The 21,184-nt window shown below is 41.3% G+C and overlaps 1 protein-coding gene across 1 annotated transcript in view; it reads right to left on the bottom strand.

The window, feature by feature from the left end:
• Window positions 1–1,592: 1,592 nt before the first annotated feature.
• CCDC178 (coiled-coil domain containing 178) overlaps window positions 1,593–21,184 on the bottom strand; it is a gene marked incomplete at both ends in the record, with an annotated part of 171,446 nt that continues 151,854 nt past the window's right edge. The window contains 4 exons of the mRNA XM_081096576.1: window positions 1,593–1,901; window positions 3,345–3,399; window positions 3,488–3,641; window positions 3,892–3,994. Of these exons, the coding sequence (XP_080952702.1) occupies window positions 1,593–1,901; window positions 3,345–3,399; window positions 3,488–3,641; window positions 3,892–3,994 (621 nt within the window). The remainder of the gene's footprint in view (window positions 1,902–3,344; window positions 3,400–3,487; window positions 3,642–3,891; window positions 3,995–21,184) is intronic.

Genomic DNA, 21,184 nt, shown 5'->3' with positions numbered 1-21,184 from the left:
TTCAGAGAAATGTTTTCTAATGACAAGAAGATCCAGAAACTGCTTCCACAGCAGTAACGGGGATGGACGCTGCGTTGTAATAATTTCGATACACTTGACTAATGCAGTTATTTGCAATGAGGTTGGCTCGGTGCCCACAGCAGTGAGCAAGCAGACCCGGCTCCAGGGCTGTTTCATGCCTCCTTCCACCGCAGCCAGAGAGCTCCCTGCCCCGTCCGGGGGGCCGGTGGTCATGGCCGCAGACGCCGGTCAGCGCCGCCGCCTCAGATATATTTCTACAACGGTCTTTGTTAAATTCACCAACGTGCTCCGTGTAAAAATGCTGGCGGGGCACGAGCGTTTTTAATCAAATTAGTATGCAACATAAGGCAGCTGTGTATTCAAATGGGTTTTTTAGCAATTTGGTTGTTTTCCTTATAATAACAGAAAAGAACATTTTGATTTTGAAGGTGACAGAGGCAATATTACCAGAATTAAACAATCTGAATTAGCTTTTTCCCGAAATGTAATATGTTTGATGCTTTTAGATGGGACGCTCCGGTGCTTTCAGATGAGCCTTCCACTGTCACAGTCAATGGCCAGGAACAGAATAAGCTCTGGAGGTAGGATTATCCTCAAATTTAATTTTTTTTTTTAGAAGAAGCTAATGGCAAATGTTTCTAGCAAACTTTAGGTTCATCTATGTTACAACTAGAGAACCAAGACAGGATATTAAAAGAACAGATAAGTATAAAATTAGTAAACAAAGTTTGACATTTTGCTCATTCTATGAATTTAATACTGAACATGGATATAATCCCTAAAATCATAAACAGGCAGGCACGCCAGACAAAGGCTACACAATTTCATTTCTTTGTCAACTTAGGTAAATTCCGAACTCCAGCACACGGAGAGGGTGACACAATGACAAATTTGAGTTATCTGAGGACGGCGTTCATTGCAGAGAGTTTGCAATCAAAGCTGATGAAACGAGCAGAGAGAGGCTCTTTTTATTATTTCTGCAACGTGGACGTGTATGGACTGGTATTCAGAGGCGGCGCATTCCGAGGCCAGGCACCACCATCCACACCGGTTCACACTGATCAGGAGGAAACAGAAAGAGAGAGGAGGGAAAGAGCACATGCGACGTTCAGGAACTACTTGGCCTTGAGATGAACAGCTCCCGTGACCATTGCTTGCCATCCAGCGCCAGCCTGTGCAGTTTGGAAAGTGACAGGGAAGTCCTGGTGCCGGCCCCTCCTAGACAAGTGGTCCCATCCATCCCTGGGAAGCAGGGACTTCCGACTTGTTAGCAGCGTGGACTGCCTACTATTAACACGCACTGGGGCAGGAAGAGGGGCTGCTTAGTTCTGCAACTCCTGCCCATGGCAAGCCATTTCTCTCCTGCGCCGCTGTGAACAGGCCACTGACAGGTCCGTCCCTGAAAGATGCGTACGTGGGAACGTCACAGCCTAAGGCTGGACAAACAGTGATTAATGTCAATGGTCGCCACGCAGCCCAGGGGCCCTGTGATCCGGCTTCAAAAGGAGTAATGTCTGCCCAGTAGAATAGGAAGTGCCTGCACTCGGGACCACAGAGATGCTCTACAAATATTAGCGAGGGCCATGTGACTGGAGCAGGCGCTGGCGTTCCGGATGAGAGGAGTCTGAAGCCATCTGCTGTCTGGACATCAGCCTGAAAATCATGGGCTTCAATCCATACGATCCTCCGTTCCCATCGTCCACATACCGGGGTGGCGTTCCCCGCGGATCTGCTCCATCCTCCCACACCAGCCCCTGTAACCCGTGGCCAGGTCTGATGTCACCCAGATAATAGGAGAAAAGCACTGTGACTTCATTGATGGGGTATACGGAGTACAGTGATTCAAATGGTTGAGGGCTCCAGTTGGAGAAAGAAACAGACTGAAATATAGGTTACACAGGAGGAGAATATAAACCAGTTGCACGGGGATAAGTACAGTCCCTAGTGGGTGTCCCAAGTCTTTGATAGTTGAAACAAAGGTGTTCGTACAGGCAAGATGCCGGGAGTTTTGTCAGAGGTGACTTGATGTCTTACTTGTATATTCTAATTTGTTCGGGTTTCCTTACAGCTGAAGTAAGTGCCTGAAAATATAGATGTACAGAACTGAATGAAGCAAATTAAAATCTTCTGAGACAATAAAATGCAGAATGCCTCACTTCCACTGCTGTTCAACTCACTGATTTTTAGGAAAATATAGCATATTAAAATATAATTATTTAAGAATATAACAGAGCATAATGTAAAATAACTGTGCCTGCTCATATTTGTGTGCTGAAAAGTTATTTCCATCAAGTACTTATATTTCCGGAAGTAACAGTCCTCATTGAACACCCAGATACAAATGTTTTTAAATTGCTGCAAGGACAGAAAAAGAAGGCGCAAGTAAAACTAGAAGTTATTTTCCAAAAGATGCCTGAAAGGCTGACACATCCTGAGAATGGGGGCGGGGGGAATGATGTTTTCCGTGAGGCGATATCGAGGAGTGGTCAGACGGGCCAGGCTGCTCAGGGTCAGCTGCTGAGCCTGTCACTGACTAGGTCGGCGGCTTTGGACAGAGGGTTGTACCTTCCTGTTCCTCCTTGTATGACAACAATACCTATCACCTCACACAATTTTGAAGATTAAATGTGGTAACACATGCACAACACTTAGAAGAAGACCCAGAACATAAGTGTTAAGAGTTTTTATTGTAAATAGATGGTATTTATAAATTCAGATAAAAAAGATTCAAAGGCACGCTCAAACCAGTGCACGTCAAGCTCCCACGTTGAGAGGGCTACCTTTAATATTTCACCTGAATTCTAGTTTGGCATTGGTAGCTGCTTACTCTACATCCTCGGTTTCTCAAATGCAGCACATGCAGACAGAAACACATTCTCTTTATCTGAAACCTGCTCCTAAACCATATGAGCTATTCGAGTGACTTGGCCTAAGATTTACACCATCACCCAAACCAAAGATATATAGATATAGATATAGATGATATAGATATAGATATAGATATAGATATATAGATATATAGATATAGATATGCCTCTGGTGACGGGCATAATGCCTTCACTATAGAAAGAATTCATACATGCTGAGTGTCAGACCACTTTACTATCTTACCTCTCACCTCCAAGACATGAAGTCCCTGTTACTCTGAAATATTTTCTCAGTTTGTACCCTTCACTTGCCTCACATTGCCATTGTGTTAGTGTATCTGTCATTGCCTTTAACCTGGAATATTCTACCACTTTCCAAGTAGACTTTTTGCCTCCAGCCCAAATCTTACAGGTCCATCCACATATCACTTCGAGGGTGATTTTTCTAAAACATACATGTGGTGATGCCATTATCAGATCAGGCTTCAACTGTTTCAATGGCTTCTGGTGCCTGCGGAATGAAACCCAAAGCTCTCAGACCCAGCACATAAATCCTTCCTGATTTACCTTACCGTTAGCTTCCCAGGTCTCTGACCCACCTTTCCCTGTTGTCCAGCTCGCTCGCTCTCTCTAGGACACCACGACCATCTCCTTCTGCCAACTGTTTTTCTGCAATGCCCTGTTGATTCACCCTGCTCCCATATTTTGGGCTAAGCTCATGCGTTCCTTTCTCTGAGGCGTGTTCCTCTTCTGCTAGGAGCCAGCACAAGTGTTAACTTCTGTGTAAAGTCTGGGATGAGTTGTAAAGTCTCAAGTGTCAAATGCCTTTAGTTTCTTAAAGGAACTTCATACATCACAGGTGACCCTTGGACAATACGAGTTTGAACTATGCGGGTGCACTTACAAGCAAATTGTTTTCAAAATACATAGTCAGCCCTCCAGTCACACCCTCTGGCCACTCCCTGTTGTTTCCCTGGGTTTCTCATCCACTGATTCAACCCACTGCAGATCGAGAGCAGCATTTCTGAATTCCCAACTGCCAGTTCCCAACCTTGGATCGAAAATACCTTTTTCCACTTGTGGTAGATTGTGAAGGGCTGACTGTACTGTCAAAAGTTATATGTGGATGCAGAAAATGCAGAAAATTTAACAGTATTGACATTAAAAACAAAGTAAAAACCAACAATAAGCTGCAAAAAATTTTCTTTCTTAAACCCATAACCCAGTGCTATAAAGATGGTCTATTCTATCAATTGCTACATTTCTGCATACTCTTAATATTTATGAAGAAAAAAACCTTCCACTTTGGTAACATCTAGAATATTATATGTCCTAAAATCTAGAAAAGTTACCCATTTATTTAAAATATTTCCAGCCATTAAAACATGGAAATATTTCAGCTATGTTATCAGGCTTACTTCAATTTTAATGACAGTTACCATTTTAACTTACATTTTTATAATCTAGTACTGTGACATTATGTCTAGTATGTTTTACCCACTTCCTTTTTGACCCTAAACTAGACAGAATTTGGAATTGTAAAGTTTTTATTGCTAAAATGTGAACATTAAGAAAGTATTTAAATGGATCAATTTAATGATTGCATATTCAATTTAGCTTAAAATCTGATAAAAAAAAATTTCCCTCAATGAAACACATAGTAAACAAAAGTGAATATTCTGTTAAGTTTTGACTTTCTGAATAATAAGTAATCTGGAAATTTTATTTTAAATTTACTAATCATTCAAAATAAACTACTTGATCTTATTTTGAAGTTGAATAGAAGAGAATCTAAAAACCTACTTATCATATTTTATTAAATGAATTGAAAGGCTTTATGAAAGCATATATTGTCTATTTAAGCATTCATTCTACTTCTGTAGAGCAACTCTTTAAGTGGAAAACCTTAAATATAAAATCTTAGCATGGATTCCATTAGAGATGAGGTGAGTGGGGTTAGAATGAGGAGAGACAGCTCATGCAGGTCTCACAAAGTGGCTTTGTTTAAGCAAAATCCTAGATAATATGCATAGATGTTCAAATGTATGACCATGTAAAAGTGATGTTAGATGGCCTATAAATTATAGATCATCAATACTGCTGATGTGTTTCCTTTACAAAATATTCAAGACTTGCCATGGTAGCATCTATATAGAGCAGTGGTTCTCAACCTTCCTAATGCCGCAACCCTTTAATACAGTTCCTCATGTTGTGGTGACCCCCAATTTCATTGTTACAAATTGAACATAATTAAAGTATAGTGATTAATCACAAAAAACAATATGTAATCATATATGTGTTTTCCAATGGTCTTAAGCGACCTCTGTGAAAGGGTCTTTCGACCCCCAAAGGGGTCGAGACCCACAGGTTGAGAACCGCTGATATAGAGTATTATAGCAGAATATTATGCCTCAATTTAGTGGAAATCTCTGATCCAAATCACATGCTGGATGGGGGATTTTACCCAGATCTCTCCTGCCAAAGTGATTCAGAGACATTGTCACTTTTAAAACAATATTCTTAGTGTAAAGGTAATTGGATTTACCTTGCTTTCATTTTTGTTGCTATGAAATAGTTGAGGAAGTTATGGTAGAAGTAAATTTTCAAGCATGTGATAATGAGGTAACGCAACAAATTCAAGGGTAAACCAAGATTTTTTAAAAAACTATAATATCTGGCATCTTAAGTGTGGATACCGTCCATATCTTTTCATCTGTTTTATCCTTCCATCTAGCACAGCAGATGCTCTAAAGTGAAGTAATAGAGATTAAGACAATGGCTTTAGGGATGGACCTATTAGTTAGGTTAGGAGTCCTAGAAGCCTAATCTGGCTACGTATTAGAAGGGCAATAAAAATAGCAAAAGACAAAACTGGTTAAACTTGGACATCTATATGATATTAAAGGCAAAGGGAAAGTGTTTAAATTGAAATTAATTCTAATTACTAAAGAAAAATGCAAAAGAAAAGATGGCACAGATTCATAGATACACATTATAAAGATAGAACAGGAGCTGTTATCAACAGAGCACCATAAACATGAGCATAAATCTTCGCATCAATTAGGGAAGAACTTTAGAAAAGAAACAGCTATAGTGAATGATGGAGAAGAAACAATAGTATCTGCTCCATCAATATTTGGTTGATTATAGTGAATTACTGAGTGAAGAGCAGCAGACAGGCTGGAGTTCAATAGCTTCATCACCCCTGCCTTTGAGGAGAAAGTATTTGTCAACTGTTGACCAGAGTGAAATAGCCATGGTGGAAGGATGGGCAACGTAGACATTTAACAGAAAAACAGAAAGCGCTGTTTATATATGAAAATCACAGGAAGAGGAAAAGCCACTGTCCATAAGAAAACAGAGAAGGGGTCTTTGCAGTATGTTAAGGACTCTGTAAGTATACAATGAAAATAATTTGGGAAAGACTAAACATTTACATATTATTAAAAATATTGAAAAATTGGACATGGTTACTGGGTTGCCTGGAAAGACACCAGAAGCAGTGATCAATCAAATTTTAATCACCTGGAAAAGTGGGGGGTTCTATGAAACACCAACATGGTTTTCTGAATAGCAAGTCATGCCAGACACATTTAATCTTGTTCTGTGAAAGCATTACAGGCCACAGAGACAAGGAAAAATGAGAGTGACAATCCATCTTATCTTCAGGATGTCTTGGAATCTGCTCCATCACATTTCCATTGACAAACGTGGAAAAATATGACCTCAGCCACATTATTTTCAGGTGGGTGGATGCACAACAAGCTTGAATGTTCAAGTAAAGGATAAGTGAAGTTTCAATTGGAAGTCGATGTAGCTCCCAGCAGCTGGTTCCTGGGGCCCACCAGCCAGCTGCTATTAGGTGGCTTGCACTAAGTAATTTAGAGAGTGCTCATCATCACTCTAGGTAATTCTAAACATATTTAGTCAGTCTACATACGAGGGAAAAAGTGAAAGGTTAGAATGATATAAACACACAAATCAGACACCTGGAAGGAATTTGCCTTATGAGAATATAATCGATAAGACGATGCTACCATGAACATGGCCAGCACTCCACTGGGGAGTCGCAAAGGAGTTCTCCCCACTCCTGCCATACTAATTTTTTAATGAATGCAAAGATAAAGTTTGCTCTTTTTGTGTTTTTCTAATGTTCTGCCTTGTGTTATGTATTATTTTTATAATCAGAGAATTCAACACTTTAGAAACATGGTTAAAAAGCAAGCAAACACAAATAATTTAAAGGAAATATGAGGATATGCCCCCGAAAAGTGCTTCAGGCAATAAAAGAAATTGAAGATGATGCCCATAAGGAGATGCCCACTAAATGAAGAGAGCATTTAGCCCATAGTCAACAATATTTAGGGGGACAGACGATGCCATTGCCCCTATGCTAGGTGGTCACATACATCTAGCTACAGTACCTTTTCCAGTGGAAGAGGAAAGAGGATTGGGGGACACAGGCTGGCTGGTGACTTTCCCAGAAACAGAATTCGCACTCAAATTGCACTGACTGCAGGTGTCCCAAACTGAAAGAATATTTTTTGATTTCTTTAGAATGTGCCTGGAATCACCAGAAGAAATAAAAATTTTAAATCTATAAGTATATATTTTAAGGGATGTTGTAGGCTTTTCCCCTTTCTTTCTCTAAACATTAATTCAGATTGTCATGCAGGTTCCACCTTCCTCTTGTATAAAGATAGATTACATCCTGTTAGGAAGAATACAAACCCTCATGATAACACACATTCTGTAATGATAACTACATAGACTTTAAGTAGGCAAAACAAATGAAGTATAGGAAAAAGAAGTTACAGTGGGATCTGGGGTCATTAGGGATTTCATCTAATACCTTTCTAGCTTTTTCTTCTGGGTGTCCTACATTTTTCACAGTCCCATGATATTTACTTTGAAATGTCCGCTTCTTATTTCAAAGTCCTTATTAATTTTTATAGTTTATTTGTGACTTACATTTTTATATCATGAAATAATAAATGTTCATCCTACAAATAAAATCAGCATCCCAGCCAGCCTGGCTCAGTGGCTGAGTGTTGATCCATGAACCAAAAGGTCACGGTTTGACCCTGGTCGGGGTACATGCCCGGGCTGTGTGCTCGGTCCCCAGTAAGGGGGGTGCAGGCGGCAGCCCATCGATGGTTCTCTCTCATCACTGCTGTTCCTATCTCTCCCTCCCTCTCCTTTCATCTCTAAAATCAATTAAAACATATTTAAAAAAATAAACAAAGGAATAAAGAAGAGAGTGAAAATCATCCACAGGCTCAACACTGGAATATAGAAATAAATGTAATAAAATATCATACAGATGAGAACAGAAAGTAGAAACCACACAGTACATGCTCAATTATAGCTTGATTTTTTCAATTAAATATGTACCAAGACTATTTATATCAGGGGTCCTCAAACTTTTTAAACAGGGGGCCAGTTCACTGTCCCTCAGACCATTGGAGGGCCAGACTATAGTTTAAAAAAAAAACTATGAACAAATTCCTCTGCACACTGCACATATCTTATTTTGAAGTAAAAAAACAAAATGGGAACAAATACAGTATTTGTATTTGCATGTGGCCCGCGGGCCATAGTTTGAGGACCCCTGATTTATATCATTCCTTTTAAAGATCGTATAATACTCCATTGTATACTCAGCCAATTCTATACCTAGATAATCCATACTATTGTATATTAAATATGCTGAAGTTTTCCCTTTTCATAAGCAGCACTATAATCAACATCATCACACATATATCTTTGCAGACTTTTCCGACTATTTCTTACAAATTCCCAGAAGCAGAAGCGCTGTCAGTGGTAAGCATAAACATTTGTTAGACACCCCACTGGGAACGATCATGGAGTAATTGAAAAAATATTTGCCAGGCACTTTTCTAGGTGCTAGGGTTATGGTTGTGAATAAGATAATAAGTTCCTCACTCTTATTAAGCTTATGTTCAGTTGGCAGAAACAGACCATGAACAAATGAACATAAAATGAAATATCAGACGTTAAGTGCTATGAAGAAAATAAAGTGACATGCGAGTGGGTGGCTGCGGGACAACTTTAGGGCCTCTGGGAAGCCTGCTCTGGGGGTGGGGGCTTTTAATATGATAGTTCAATGATAAGATGAGGCCAGGTATAGGAAATATGGGGGGAGATGTACATCTATAAGGATCTTAAAATGTCAAGGACCTGAGTCTGGTGGTCCAGGATCAAAAAATAGCCTTTGTTGAGAGCAGAGTGAGGTGAGAGAGTGGGGTGTGTGTGTGTGTGTGGGGGGGGGAGTGGGTGGCTTACGTAGTCTGTGAGGCCAGAGCAGGAAATGGGGTGCTAAGTCCCTGGATGATTTTAAGCTTTAATTGGAGTATGATGTACATATATGAAAGCAGGCACATCCTAAGTATATAGCTCCATGTGCACATGCGCCAGGCCAGGAGGCAGAACATCATCCGCATTTCCCAACCCCCCTTGATGTCCTCCATGGCCACTACTTCCCATCGAAGACAATACCCGCCTGCCTCCTAACAGCATAGGTTACGTACACACACACACACACACGCATCGTACAGTATGTGCTCTCGCTGTGGTTTCTTCTGCTCAAAGTTATGCTTGTGTACTTTATCCATATTTAGGTGTCTCCTAAAGAGAGGATGTGAATGGGTCCTACCCCTGAGCACTGGGTAGAGTTCCCCAGCTATTGGAATTTGAGCCTAATAAGAGTTGCTAGTGAAAGGGACGTAGAGTGTCCAGTGAGGTGGGAGGAAAAAGAGAGACCACGGTGTCACGGTCAAGGCAAATGCTGCTTCCAGGAGAATGGCTAACAGTGATCACATCCTGGGGAGCTACTGGGCAAGATGAGGCCAGCTATACAGTATGGGATGTGACATCGTGGAAATCATGGACACAGTGGTACTGCAAAGAGAAGAGAATGGGACATGATGAGGGAAAGACTGCAAATGCAGATGGATAACTCATTCCAAGTTTTTTAACAAAAAAATAAAGCATTCTAGGGAATGTGGAATTAAAAGACAGATTTTGAGGTGTTAAATATTACAGTGTGTTAGAATAGTGATGGGAATAAGCCAAGGGAAAGGGAAAATCTGAGGATATAAAAACACTAGAGGCCCAGTGCACGAAATTCATACATGGGTGGGGTCCCTAGGCCTGGCCAGCAATCAGGGACAATCAGGTTCCCCTCCTCCCTGCCTCCTCCTTCCCTTGCCGTCCACGCTGCCACCACACAGTTCCCCGCCTATACCCCTCCGCCTTCCCTGGCTGCCCACATCCACCACCACCCACTCCCAGTTCCCTGTCCCAGGCTGGGGGCACGGCCCCTATCAGGTGATCAGGGCCTCCTGGCCAGGGGGAGGGGCCAACTGCCACTGCGGCAGGCCAATTGGGGCCTGCCAGCCTAGGGGAGGGATGGGGGGAGTGACCTGGGAGGTTGGCCACCAGCCCCAAGGAGGGAGCCAGACCTGCTGGGAAAGGGTCCATGTCTGCTGCCACCCACCCCTGGTTCCCAGCCCAGTCCAGGGGTCCGGCCCTGATGGGGCCTGCCGGCCAGGGAGGGACCAAGAGGTTGGCCTGCAAGCCCCATTGATGATTGGGGCCTACGGGCTGGGGGCAGCTCCTGTGTTGAGCATCTGCCCCCTGGTGGTCAGTGCACATCATAGCAACTGGTTGTTCCGTCATAATTATTGCTTAGGCTTTTATATATATAGATGGTGGTCAGCGCATGTCATAGCAACTGGCCCTTCTGTCATAACGGTTGCTTAGGCTTTTATATATATAGATGGGAAATTGTATGAATGATGGCTATAAGAAGGTGGAAGGGAATGGAGCGCAGACTGCACGGGGAGGGGCCTTATCTATATTAGCAGCTGAAGTACCTGAGTTTTAACAGGAAGACAGTTATTATGGAGAGGAGGCAGGTGGGTTGGTGATCTTCACTGTGGACAAATGAGAGTACTCACCTTGTATGAATGAATACCTTTCCAACACACTCCCCACCATCACTGTGCACAATCAATCTTTCTGATCTCTTACAAACAGAGTTAAAACTGTACCTCATTCTAACTTGTGTGCACATAGCTTTAGGGAGGTGGGAACAGTTCCCCATGCTCTCTGGCCATCTGGATGTTTAAAACCGGCTGTATTTTGTCCGTTCGCTCATTCAAAAATATCTTTTTGTTTCCATGGCATAAGCAATCATTTGCCTGGATGCGGCATTCCAGGGTGCTTTAATTTGCTCTTTACGTTTATGTGGACATTTTTTCTAACTGCTTCCTGTCATAAAATATTGAGAATATAACTCTGAGGTTAGTGTGATATTTTCCGATTTAGACACTATTTTTTTTGGAGTTACTTCTTTGGCTTGAAATTTAAAACTTGGTGAGACATCACTAGAGAGAAGCCCCAAGCAGCTGGCTGTTCATGTGGGGCACCCCGGCCTCTCTCACAGGCCTGCTGCCTGTTCTTGCCACACTCACAACGCCTGCAGATGGACTGTCCCAGGTACCATGAGAGCCACAGCCAGTCCTCGCTCTTTGGGTAGGAAAGATCCCGTCCAGGTTGGCAGAATTGCTCTTAATAAGCTGAGCTTCCAGCCTGACAGGGGATTCACTGGATTCCTCCGCCCACATGCTTCCGATACAGGAGGATACTGGGACGGCGGAGTTACCACCCCCCTCCCCCCCGCCACTCTCCCCCCCCCCCCAACCCCAGGGCTTGCTGTCCCAGTCCCATGCTCTTTTAGGAATGGGAGTTCCTATTTCTCAGCACTCAGGTTCATTCTCATTCCCTCCTCCCACCCCCCACCCCCCCGCCCCAGTTATTACAAGTGTTGCAAAGTGTTTATGATTAAAATACGTTTGCATTTAAAGAGACAATGACACACCATGTACGGATAACAGGTGGGTCAGGGAAGAAGAGAAGAAGAAGAGAGAACCTATGGAGTGGCAGCAAGTCCATGGCCTTGAGTCCAAGGCTCTGGTTCCCGCTTACACGTAGTGTGACCTTGAGTTACAGCACAGCACCTGTTAGGGGTCTTATTGTGTCCCCTTTCCTAAGACACATATGCTGAAGGCCCCAGGACCTCAGAATGAGGCTGGAGACAGTCTCTTCACAGAGATGATTAAGTTAAAATGAGTCCTTAGGGCGGGCTCTAATCCAATGTTCCTGGTGCCTGTATCACAAGAGGGAATTGGGACAGACTCAGAGAGAGAGATGGAAAGACACAGGGCAGTGGTTCTCAACCTTCCTAACGCCGCGACCCTTTAATACAGTTCCTCATGTTGTGGTGACCCCCAACCATAAAATTATTTTCGTTGCTACTTCATAACTGTAATTTTGCTACTGTTATGAATCGCCATGTAAATATCTGATATGCAGGATGTATTTTCATTGTTACAAATTGAACATAATTAAAGCATAGTGATTAATCACAAAAACAATATGTAATTATAGATGTGTTTTCCGATGGTCTTTGGCGACCCCTGTGAAAGGGTCGTTTGACCCCCAAAGGGGTCACGACCCACAGAGTGAGAACCGCTGACCTAGGGGAAGGCGATCATCTACAAGCCAAGGAGAGGCCTGGTCAGATCCTTCCTCCAGCCCTCGGGCCAACCCTGCCCACCGTGGTCTTGGGCTTCCAGCCTCCAGACGGAGAGACAACACCTTTCTGTTGTTTAAGCTCCTCAGTCTGGGACCTCGCTGCAGTAGCCTTTAGTTTCCTGAGGAAATGTGGGTAATTCCCAGCTGCTGAATAGAATTCTATAAATTAAATGATAAAACATAACAATAGTGCTTCCTGTAACTGACTACTTATGAGACGGTAGGCTCAGAGTGCAGTGCTTTACAGATGTGGTAAATGCACAGCATGGTGACGGCCATGTAAGAGGTATGTAATAACTAGTAACAGTTTCATTTTCTCTTATTTACTGCAACAAAGAAATGATACGGTGAACACATGCTGCAGAGAAGGAGAGATGCAAAGACATAGAAAAAAAGAAAGAAGGAAGGAAAGCATTATCTCGTGAAAGAGAAGAAACACATCGGAGAGGCAGGAAAGGAACCGCATCAAACAAAGGCTCCCAACGGCAGAGAGTAACAGGCTTGGAGGCAGGAAGGGGCATCGGTGACTAGTACTTCGCAGGTGTACTTGGCCGGAACTGCCACGGCGCCTCGAAGCTTTTGTTTCCATGGGATCTTATAGCTTGCATAGTGTCTTTGCTATAATTGCTTTAATGATATTAATAGTAAGAATGGAGCAAGGTTGTCATGGAGTCATACATAGCACTTGTGTTGACTGTTTTTTATCTCCTTTTTAGCTTTTTGAGTTACTGACACATTATTGCAGCAAAACATATGTAGGGTCAATTCATGCTGAATAGTTATTAGAAACCATGATAACAAAAGTCATTACACTGCAGTTCAGTTTTGACAGTAAAATTTCTGCAACATTATCACAAATCCTCATGCATTAGTGCAATGATCCTTACTACAGCTTCATATTAGAATCAGAAGATTGCTGTAGCATGCTTCCGACAGAGTCAAGCAAGCTGGATTCCGTCCTGCCTTCACAGATAACATTTCTGCTCTTTTTCTATGCACAGCGTGCAGATAGCAGCTTTGTTTTCTATCCTTTTCTCAATAACCTAGGAGTCCATTGACTACATCTTTCTTTAAAGTGAGAATTTTTCCTTGAAAGACCACACGCTTCTGATTTCTAGCACCAAAGGAAATCATCTGAAAGTGATGTTATAACTGACACAACTTCACAAAATTCTAAGACTATGTTACTCATTGCCTTCTTTCTTTCCTTTTCTCGGATAATGTGCTGGCTGTGTGTATTCTTTTTTAGTGAGCGACTTGCTAGGATGGAACAGCACACGGTTTAAAAAAAGACCTTGTCACATCAGGATTACTTTGAGAGCAAAGCTGTGGGAGTTGCCCTGGTGCTGACAAAAGGAAGTATTTGTAATGCCTGTCTGTCCATAATATTTTTTCATAGTCACTTATTAACAAACACTTAAAGGGTCAATTGCACTGGTAAAATGTTCCTCGTTTGAGGTCATGTTAATTTTTTCAGGTCTACTTCAAGAAAACAGAAGAAATAGCACTTGTGAGCTAGTGGCTAATGAGTTCCTTAACCTCAAAAAATGGAGGAACCCCTTCCTTAGTAGGAAAACCAGGTTTATACAGGTGTACACGGACTATGGAGAAGTAGAGCTCATTTCATTTTACACAAAACATGTCCTCTCGAAGCAGGGGTGTAAAAATCCCTTTTCAGCTGTGTCATAACTGAAGTAATTGTGGGCTCTTTGTGAAGATGCCAGATCCCACCAAATTTACATACTGTGTGTTGTTTGTCATGCATGTGTTGTCTTTACTGTCTTCTTCTCTAACTCTTTCAAACTTTTACTGATTTCTAATGAGAGCTCTAATGAGATTTCACGTTAGGGTATTTCTAGGAGATGTTTTTTTGCTATAGCTATTGTGAATGGGATCTTTTTATAAATACATATGTTCTCGTAGGTGTTTCTTAGCATAAGATTTGGATATAACTGCAACTAACCCACGTGTCATTGCTAAAGCTACCCCTCATGCCTGCTCACAGATACGTGAGTACATAGGATTTTCTATCCTGTGACCCGCTGTCAGCTTTACCTGCCAATGAAGGGCTGGCCCACTGCTCTATGCCTTAGAGCACCTGCATGCTCTCCTAACTGATTATCGGACTGTCACTATTGCCCTCTGCTTCAGTCCTCTCTCCCACAATTCATCCTGTGTTCTCGGGCTGCATCAACAATTTAATGTTTCTTATATTAGAACAGCCACACCAAGATTTGGTACAAGAAGTAAGGGACATATATTTATGTAAAAAATGGTAACAATTATCAGTAGTTATTTCTTGTCTGTGTAAAATATGTACTTGGTGAAATAACTATGTAGGTGCTTTATACTTAAATATATATTTCTGTTTCACAGAGTTAAGGAAATTAAATAAGATTACATGTAAAAGCTTGTAAAATGTCTAGCATGTGGTATGCATCATAAATGTTAACTATTACTATATATTTTTACAACAATCTTGCTCAGGAGACATTGATATTTTCATTTTTCAGAAGCTCAGATAGATTAAATAAGTTGTCCATAGATATTCCTCCTCATATTCAATATGAACAGAACTCTGTAGAAAGAACCAATGACCTAAAGAAAACATTTAGTGTATGAATATGCATTTTCCATATTAATATTTATGTTAATACATGATTATAAGATACAACTCTGTAGATTAAGAGGAAGATGGTTACAAGAGCAGTTTTCTCAAATGTTTATGTCACTGTGATGCATATGTGGAGTTCAAAACTAAAAAAATCATTATACTGATACTCCCACAGAATTGCAAATCAATTGCAGTTGTAAGTCATGCATTAGACAAGCCTAAGTAGAAAATATACCTATTACACAAGATGCATACAATGAACATTTTACTTCCTTTATTGTAATTTTTAAATGGCTTTTGAGTAATAAAAACTATTATTTCATTTTATAGCTACAGTGTGGCATTAAGGAATGTCAGGGTTCTGAATCTGTATGGATTCCTAAGAATATAACCTACTTATTTGAAAATATTCAAAGTTTTTCTAGAATTTTACAGGTAATATAAAGAACACTTTTACTTCTTTATCAAAGTTATATGTAAGCAAAACTTTCTGAATGTACAATTTATGATATGAATTTTTTTCCTGTTCTATATAGAATAACATTTTCCAAGGTTTAATCCACTAATGACTTAGTCACTCAGTTTTAAATAGGTTTCCTAAGCAAGGGTTCCAGGGACAATAGGAAAGTGAGGGTTAAAAAAAACTAACAGGTTTTTTAAAATAGGATTTCTCAGAACTTTTATTATGCAAATGCAGCTTAAGTCTTTAAAAAGGAGATATGGCATGCATTGTACTATATATATATATGTACATATCATATATATACTATATGTGTATATAGATCTCTATGTTCAAATCTTTTCTCTCTACCCTAGGGTTTTTTAACCACAGACAGCTCTATTGACATGTTTGGGATGGAAATCATGTGTGTGTGTGTGTGTGTGTGTGTGTGTGTATGTGTGTTTCTTTGTGTGCGTGTGTGTGAGAGGGCTGCCCTGTGCATTGTAGGATTTTTACCATCATCCCTGGTCTCTACCCATCAGATACCAGGAGCACTGCACACAACCCCAACCCCAACCCTACCCAGGTGTGATGAGCAAAAGTGTCTCCAGGCATTGCAGATATCCACAGTCCCCCCTGGGGAACAAAACAGCCTTCAGCGGAGAATCACAGATATTACTTACATATCTATAATAATAAAAGCACAGTATGCAAATCGACCAAATGGCCAAACAGCGGAACGACCGTCTGGACGAAGCCAGGGCTGCGAGGGCTGAGGCAGCCGGGGCTATGAAGACCTAGTGTTGCACAAATTTTGTGCATCAGGCCTCTAGTATATATATTTTTATATATTTATAAATATTACATATACAGTAGGTCCTCGAGTTACATCGGAGATCCATTCCTATGGCATGGCGTAACGCGATTTTTACCGTGAGTCGAACCCACCTGCATAAGCATCTACGTCACTCACATGGAGCACACACACAACAGTAATGAAGGGAAACAGTAAAAACAATTTAAAAGAAATATAACAATTCCTGACTTTTACTTGTGGTAAATGAATAATAAAAAATATAAAGCACATATGTACATATGTCGAAATGACGGAACTTTTTTTATATAAATAAATGGGAGATGGCGACATAACCATGAAACAATGACGTAACCTGAGGACTGTCTGTACTGACTTGTGTATACATCTATATATAAAAAATGCCAAGCGACTGGAACTCTGGAACAAGCAAAAGGAATGTAACTACTGGTTGCTATGAAGCGCATTGCGGTGGCCCTGACTGGCCCCACCCAACTGCCTGCTGCCCCTCCCCTTGGCCGCCCCCGCCCCCAATCGGCCCCCCCAACTCGATCGGGGTTAGGGCCAGCAGGCCAACCAGCCACATTCCCTCCCCCCGGCCAGCCCGGTCTGATCAGCCCCCATCGGGGCCGGCCCGGCCAGACCCTACCAGTGCATGAATTCATGCACCGGGCCTCTAGTATATATATAATATATCTGTATATGAAAAATTCACCTTGAATGTCTTTGATATGTCAGGGATCTCATCACACTCTATGCATCACTTTTAAGGTGTTGCTGTGTTAACATTAAAAAGCTTTTTGCTACATAACTCCAAAATTGCATAAAGAATACATAAGTCTACTATTCCCTCGAAACTGGTACTGACCTTTCTAAAGCATTAGCTAGAAATAAACATTGAGAATTCCGACAATAGAAGGGAGACTCACTGAGGTGAAACAATATAGATGACCAGACACCTACTCCTGGCTCAGGGGTTACAAATGCTCTTCAGAGATCTCCTGAAAGTCAGTTCATCCAAGGATGCGGACAGAAGGCGATAAATGCAAGCTTATCAGTCTAGGAAGTGGGGCAACTCCTTTAGAACAAATGTGTGTGTGTAAGAGTGTGTGCGTGTGCACACACACCTATGTCCTAAGAAAGGGAGGCAGAGATGCTGACAGGATCTTTAAGTAGCTATTGTTGGCAAAAAGTGTTTCAAAAATTATGGTTTTCCTAGCAAAGACATCGTTTTCTATTTACACTGACACAAGCACACAAAAATCACCACTCAAAGCCTAATTTGAATATATGCAAGATAATTAACAATACAATGAAAGACTTCCCTTCTCAGTCAGTCTCCCTCTACTTGGGTGACCTTATGACACACTCAATCTCAGCTGCATGCCTTACATTGGAGATGACAATTATAATAACAATAATAGAACATTTTCCAGGATTACTGAGGGAAATTACGGAGATAATGCTTGCAAATTGCATGGTGCAGATACCTGGTCTACATAAGTGCTTGTTAAGCACTGGCTGACTCTAATAATTTGTATTCTCTTAGTGTGATTGTGCTGGGAACCGCAGTAGGCAAAGTTGAGCTTTACACGTGGTTTATAAAAGAATTAAAAATACATTTTAACCAGTCTTGGAAGAGACCTTGTTTTAAGCCAAGAGAAGAGGTCAACTTGCCTAGCTCACCTCCCTTTGCAGGCTTGAAGAACTTGAAGTAGCGATTATAACAAACACATGGGTATGTTACCAATATATTCACGGACTTTTTAAAAAGGAAGTAGATATAAAATACCTATTGGAAAGCTTTTGATGAAAATGGCTATTTTCACATAGAAGTCCAACCTGTTTTGAGACCTTGTTTTTCTTTCCTCTTTAGTGTTATTTTAAATTTGAGATCTGATAAGTTTAAGACTGAATTCTATCCTGTCATTACCCATGGACATGGCAAGAATTCTGCATAATCAGTTTTTGTTTCTTTCTGATTTTCAAAGGGGGAGACAGCCATCACTGCAAATGTTACAGGTGCAGGAAAATATCAAGAAGCACATTCTAAAGGAGCAGACTTAATGTTATCACCAAAAGGGATAGGATAACATTCTAACACTCGAGGCACCTGTATACAAAATTGTGTTAACATTCTTATTTTCATACTTAATTTGTTTTACTCCTCTATTACATTTTATTTGCTACTGTTGGTGTAAAAAAAAACCCACAGAAATATAAAAAATGTGTAGTTTGTAGAGAGAATAATACTCCCTAAGAAGCACAGTACTTAAAATATAATTATTTACCATGCTAAAAGGAATGCATGTTTGCCTAGCATTGAAATTACTCTAAATAGGAAAAAGACACACAAAAATTCCTAAAAGTGAGACCCATTTTACCTGGCAAGGGAGTAAGGGTGGAGCAGTGCTTTCGTGTGCCTAAAACGAAGCTGGTCAAAAGATTGGAACCATGGGGAACATTGCAATCTCAAGGAAATGGGCTAAAATACTGAAGGGTTTTTGCAGGTTTGATGGCCAAATGCCACGGCGTAAGCGGTGCACTAGCCGCAGTGACATACGATCTCTCACTGACAGGGCTCCCGCAGCGATAAGGCCTCTCTGCTCTGTCCATCGCAGCAAATTGATCTGAGGTGACACGGACAAGGGCAGCCTGCACCTGAGGACCTCACCGCTGAAGGGCGGAAATGAAGAATGACGGGAAGCGCAGATAAATCTTTGAAAGGTTCCCTGAAACAGGTGTGCTGAAAGGGGTCCGCCCGAGGGCTCCCGCCGCCGAAACCCAGGCCCCTCGAACGCCCACCGTCTGTTCATCCGGGGGCCTCACTCCTTGGATCTTGAACCAAGATTTGCTTTCAGCCCAAAGTGACATGACGACAACTTTGTTCTTACTGTGCAAACACTGTGTTAGCGATCTCTCTTCAAGGCTTGAATGTTTCACTGTTCCTACAGGTAGCTAACGTATTTACTTGTCACCAAAGGATTCTATGCAAACCGGTAACAAGTACACATGATGTTTTTCTTTTCCTCTTGGTTAGAAAAAGAAATACAGCGGAGCAACTGCTTTTCTCCTCCTCAATTCCCAGCAGCAAACAGAGCATGTTTAACCTCAATCACAATGTCAAATGCATGGAGTGAACGGACGGAGGCTCCATGGACACACCCTGCCTTTGAACACAGCACAGCCGTTTGAGGACACTCTGATTTGGGTATAAAGAACTGTATTCTCTATTCTTCCCCAAACACATTTACCCATTGACCTGCCTTTATCCTGTTACTGCTTCAATACAAATTCTTAAGAGAAACACATAGTCCCTTTCTCCCAATATACTGGGAAGCACGAACCTGCATGAGACGCACCGGGGGCTTTACGGGCGGCAGCCCAGGTGAATTTAATAGCTACTCACACTCACATGGTAGCCCTTTATTAAAGTAACCATGGATATATCTTTTTTATTCCTAATCAATTTTCTTCTGAGGTAAATCTTATTTTCTTGATGAGAAAACTAAAGTCAGAAAAGGTAAATTACTTGCCAAGATCACTGAGCTAGTATCAGTGCAGTTTGTACTCCAATCCTGGCCATCTGTCTTCCCAGTATTCCATAACAATGAGGGGTAAGTGTGGTGTGGAATCTTAAACTGCTAATTTATAGTACAGTAATATGGTAACAACAAGAAGACATAGGATCCCTTAGAGCAGCCGTGGGCAAACTACGGCCCGCGGGCCGGATACGGCCCGTTTGAAATGAATAAAAATAAAAAAAAAAAGACCGTACCCTTTTATGTAATGATGTTTTCTTTGAATTTATATTAGTTCACACAAACACTCCATCCATGCTTTTGTTCCGGCCCTCCGGTCCAGTTTAAGAACCCATTGTGGCCCTCGAGTCAAAAAATTTACCCACCCCTGCCTTAGAATCTACTGGTTCTTATGGCTAGATAAACTGATAAAAAATAATTATGCCTTGCCTGACTGGTATGGCTCAGTGGTTGAGTTTTGACCTATGAACCAGGAAGTCATGGCACTGGCCCAGATTGCGGGCTCGATCCCCAGTGGAGGGTGTGCAGGAGGCAGTTGATCAATGATGCTGTCTCATCATTGATGTTTCTATCTCTCTCCCTCTTCTCTTCCTCTCTGAAATCAATAAAAATATATTTTTAAAAAATAATCATGCCTCTATTTTTTGAAATTTAAATTCTGGGAAGAAACAAATATTCAAAGAAAAAGAATTGTTCTGCTCCATGAGAGTCCGGACAAGGGTATCGAGGAATGGGGGGCACCTAACACTCCAGCAATAAAGTGTTCTCTCTCCTTTCCATTGTGGTATATTGTAGGTCTTCCTTTCCCGCTTTCACTTTTACAGAATATACTAGAATTCCCAGGGATTTCCAGGAACCAAGAAGGCCAACTATTTCTCTAAGTTTCTAATTAGGCCCCATATTTCAAAGAAAATAGAAACCAAAAGTTGAAGCCCATACATGATGAGGATGACTTAGCGATGCCTCATGGGACATTACCTATAGACAGAATTGAAATGAAAAGTCTATAAAATATGTAAATGTATGGAATATAAAAATTTGGTATTCCAGGTCATAATCATTTAAAGCACAGTAGTATAAAATGGTGGATTAGAAACTATTTTTAAAAAAAATTTCCCGAGTATCCTTTCAAAATCAAATTTCCAAGGCTTAATAAAATAGACCACAGAACTCTACAGAAAGAGAAAACATGCCATATGGTGGCATATACAGGACCATCATCAGAATCAAAACCCCATGGCTGACCACCTGTAACTTTATATA

Source organism: Myotis nattereri (assembly GCF_964212035.1).
Source record: "Myotis nattereri genome assembly, chromosome: 8".
NCBI classification, from domain to species: Eukaryota; Metazoa; Chordata; class Mammalia; order Chiroptera; family Vespertilionidae; genus Myotis; species Myotis nattereri.
The sequence above is the reverse complement of the archived record's forward strand: the minus strand, read 5'-3'. Positions and strand labels throughout refer to the sequence as shown.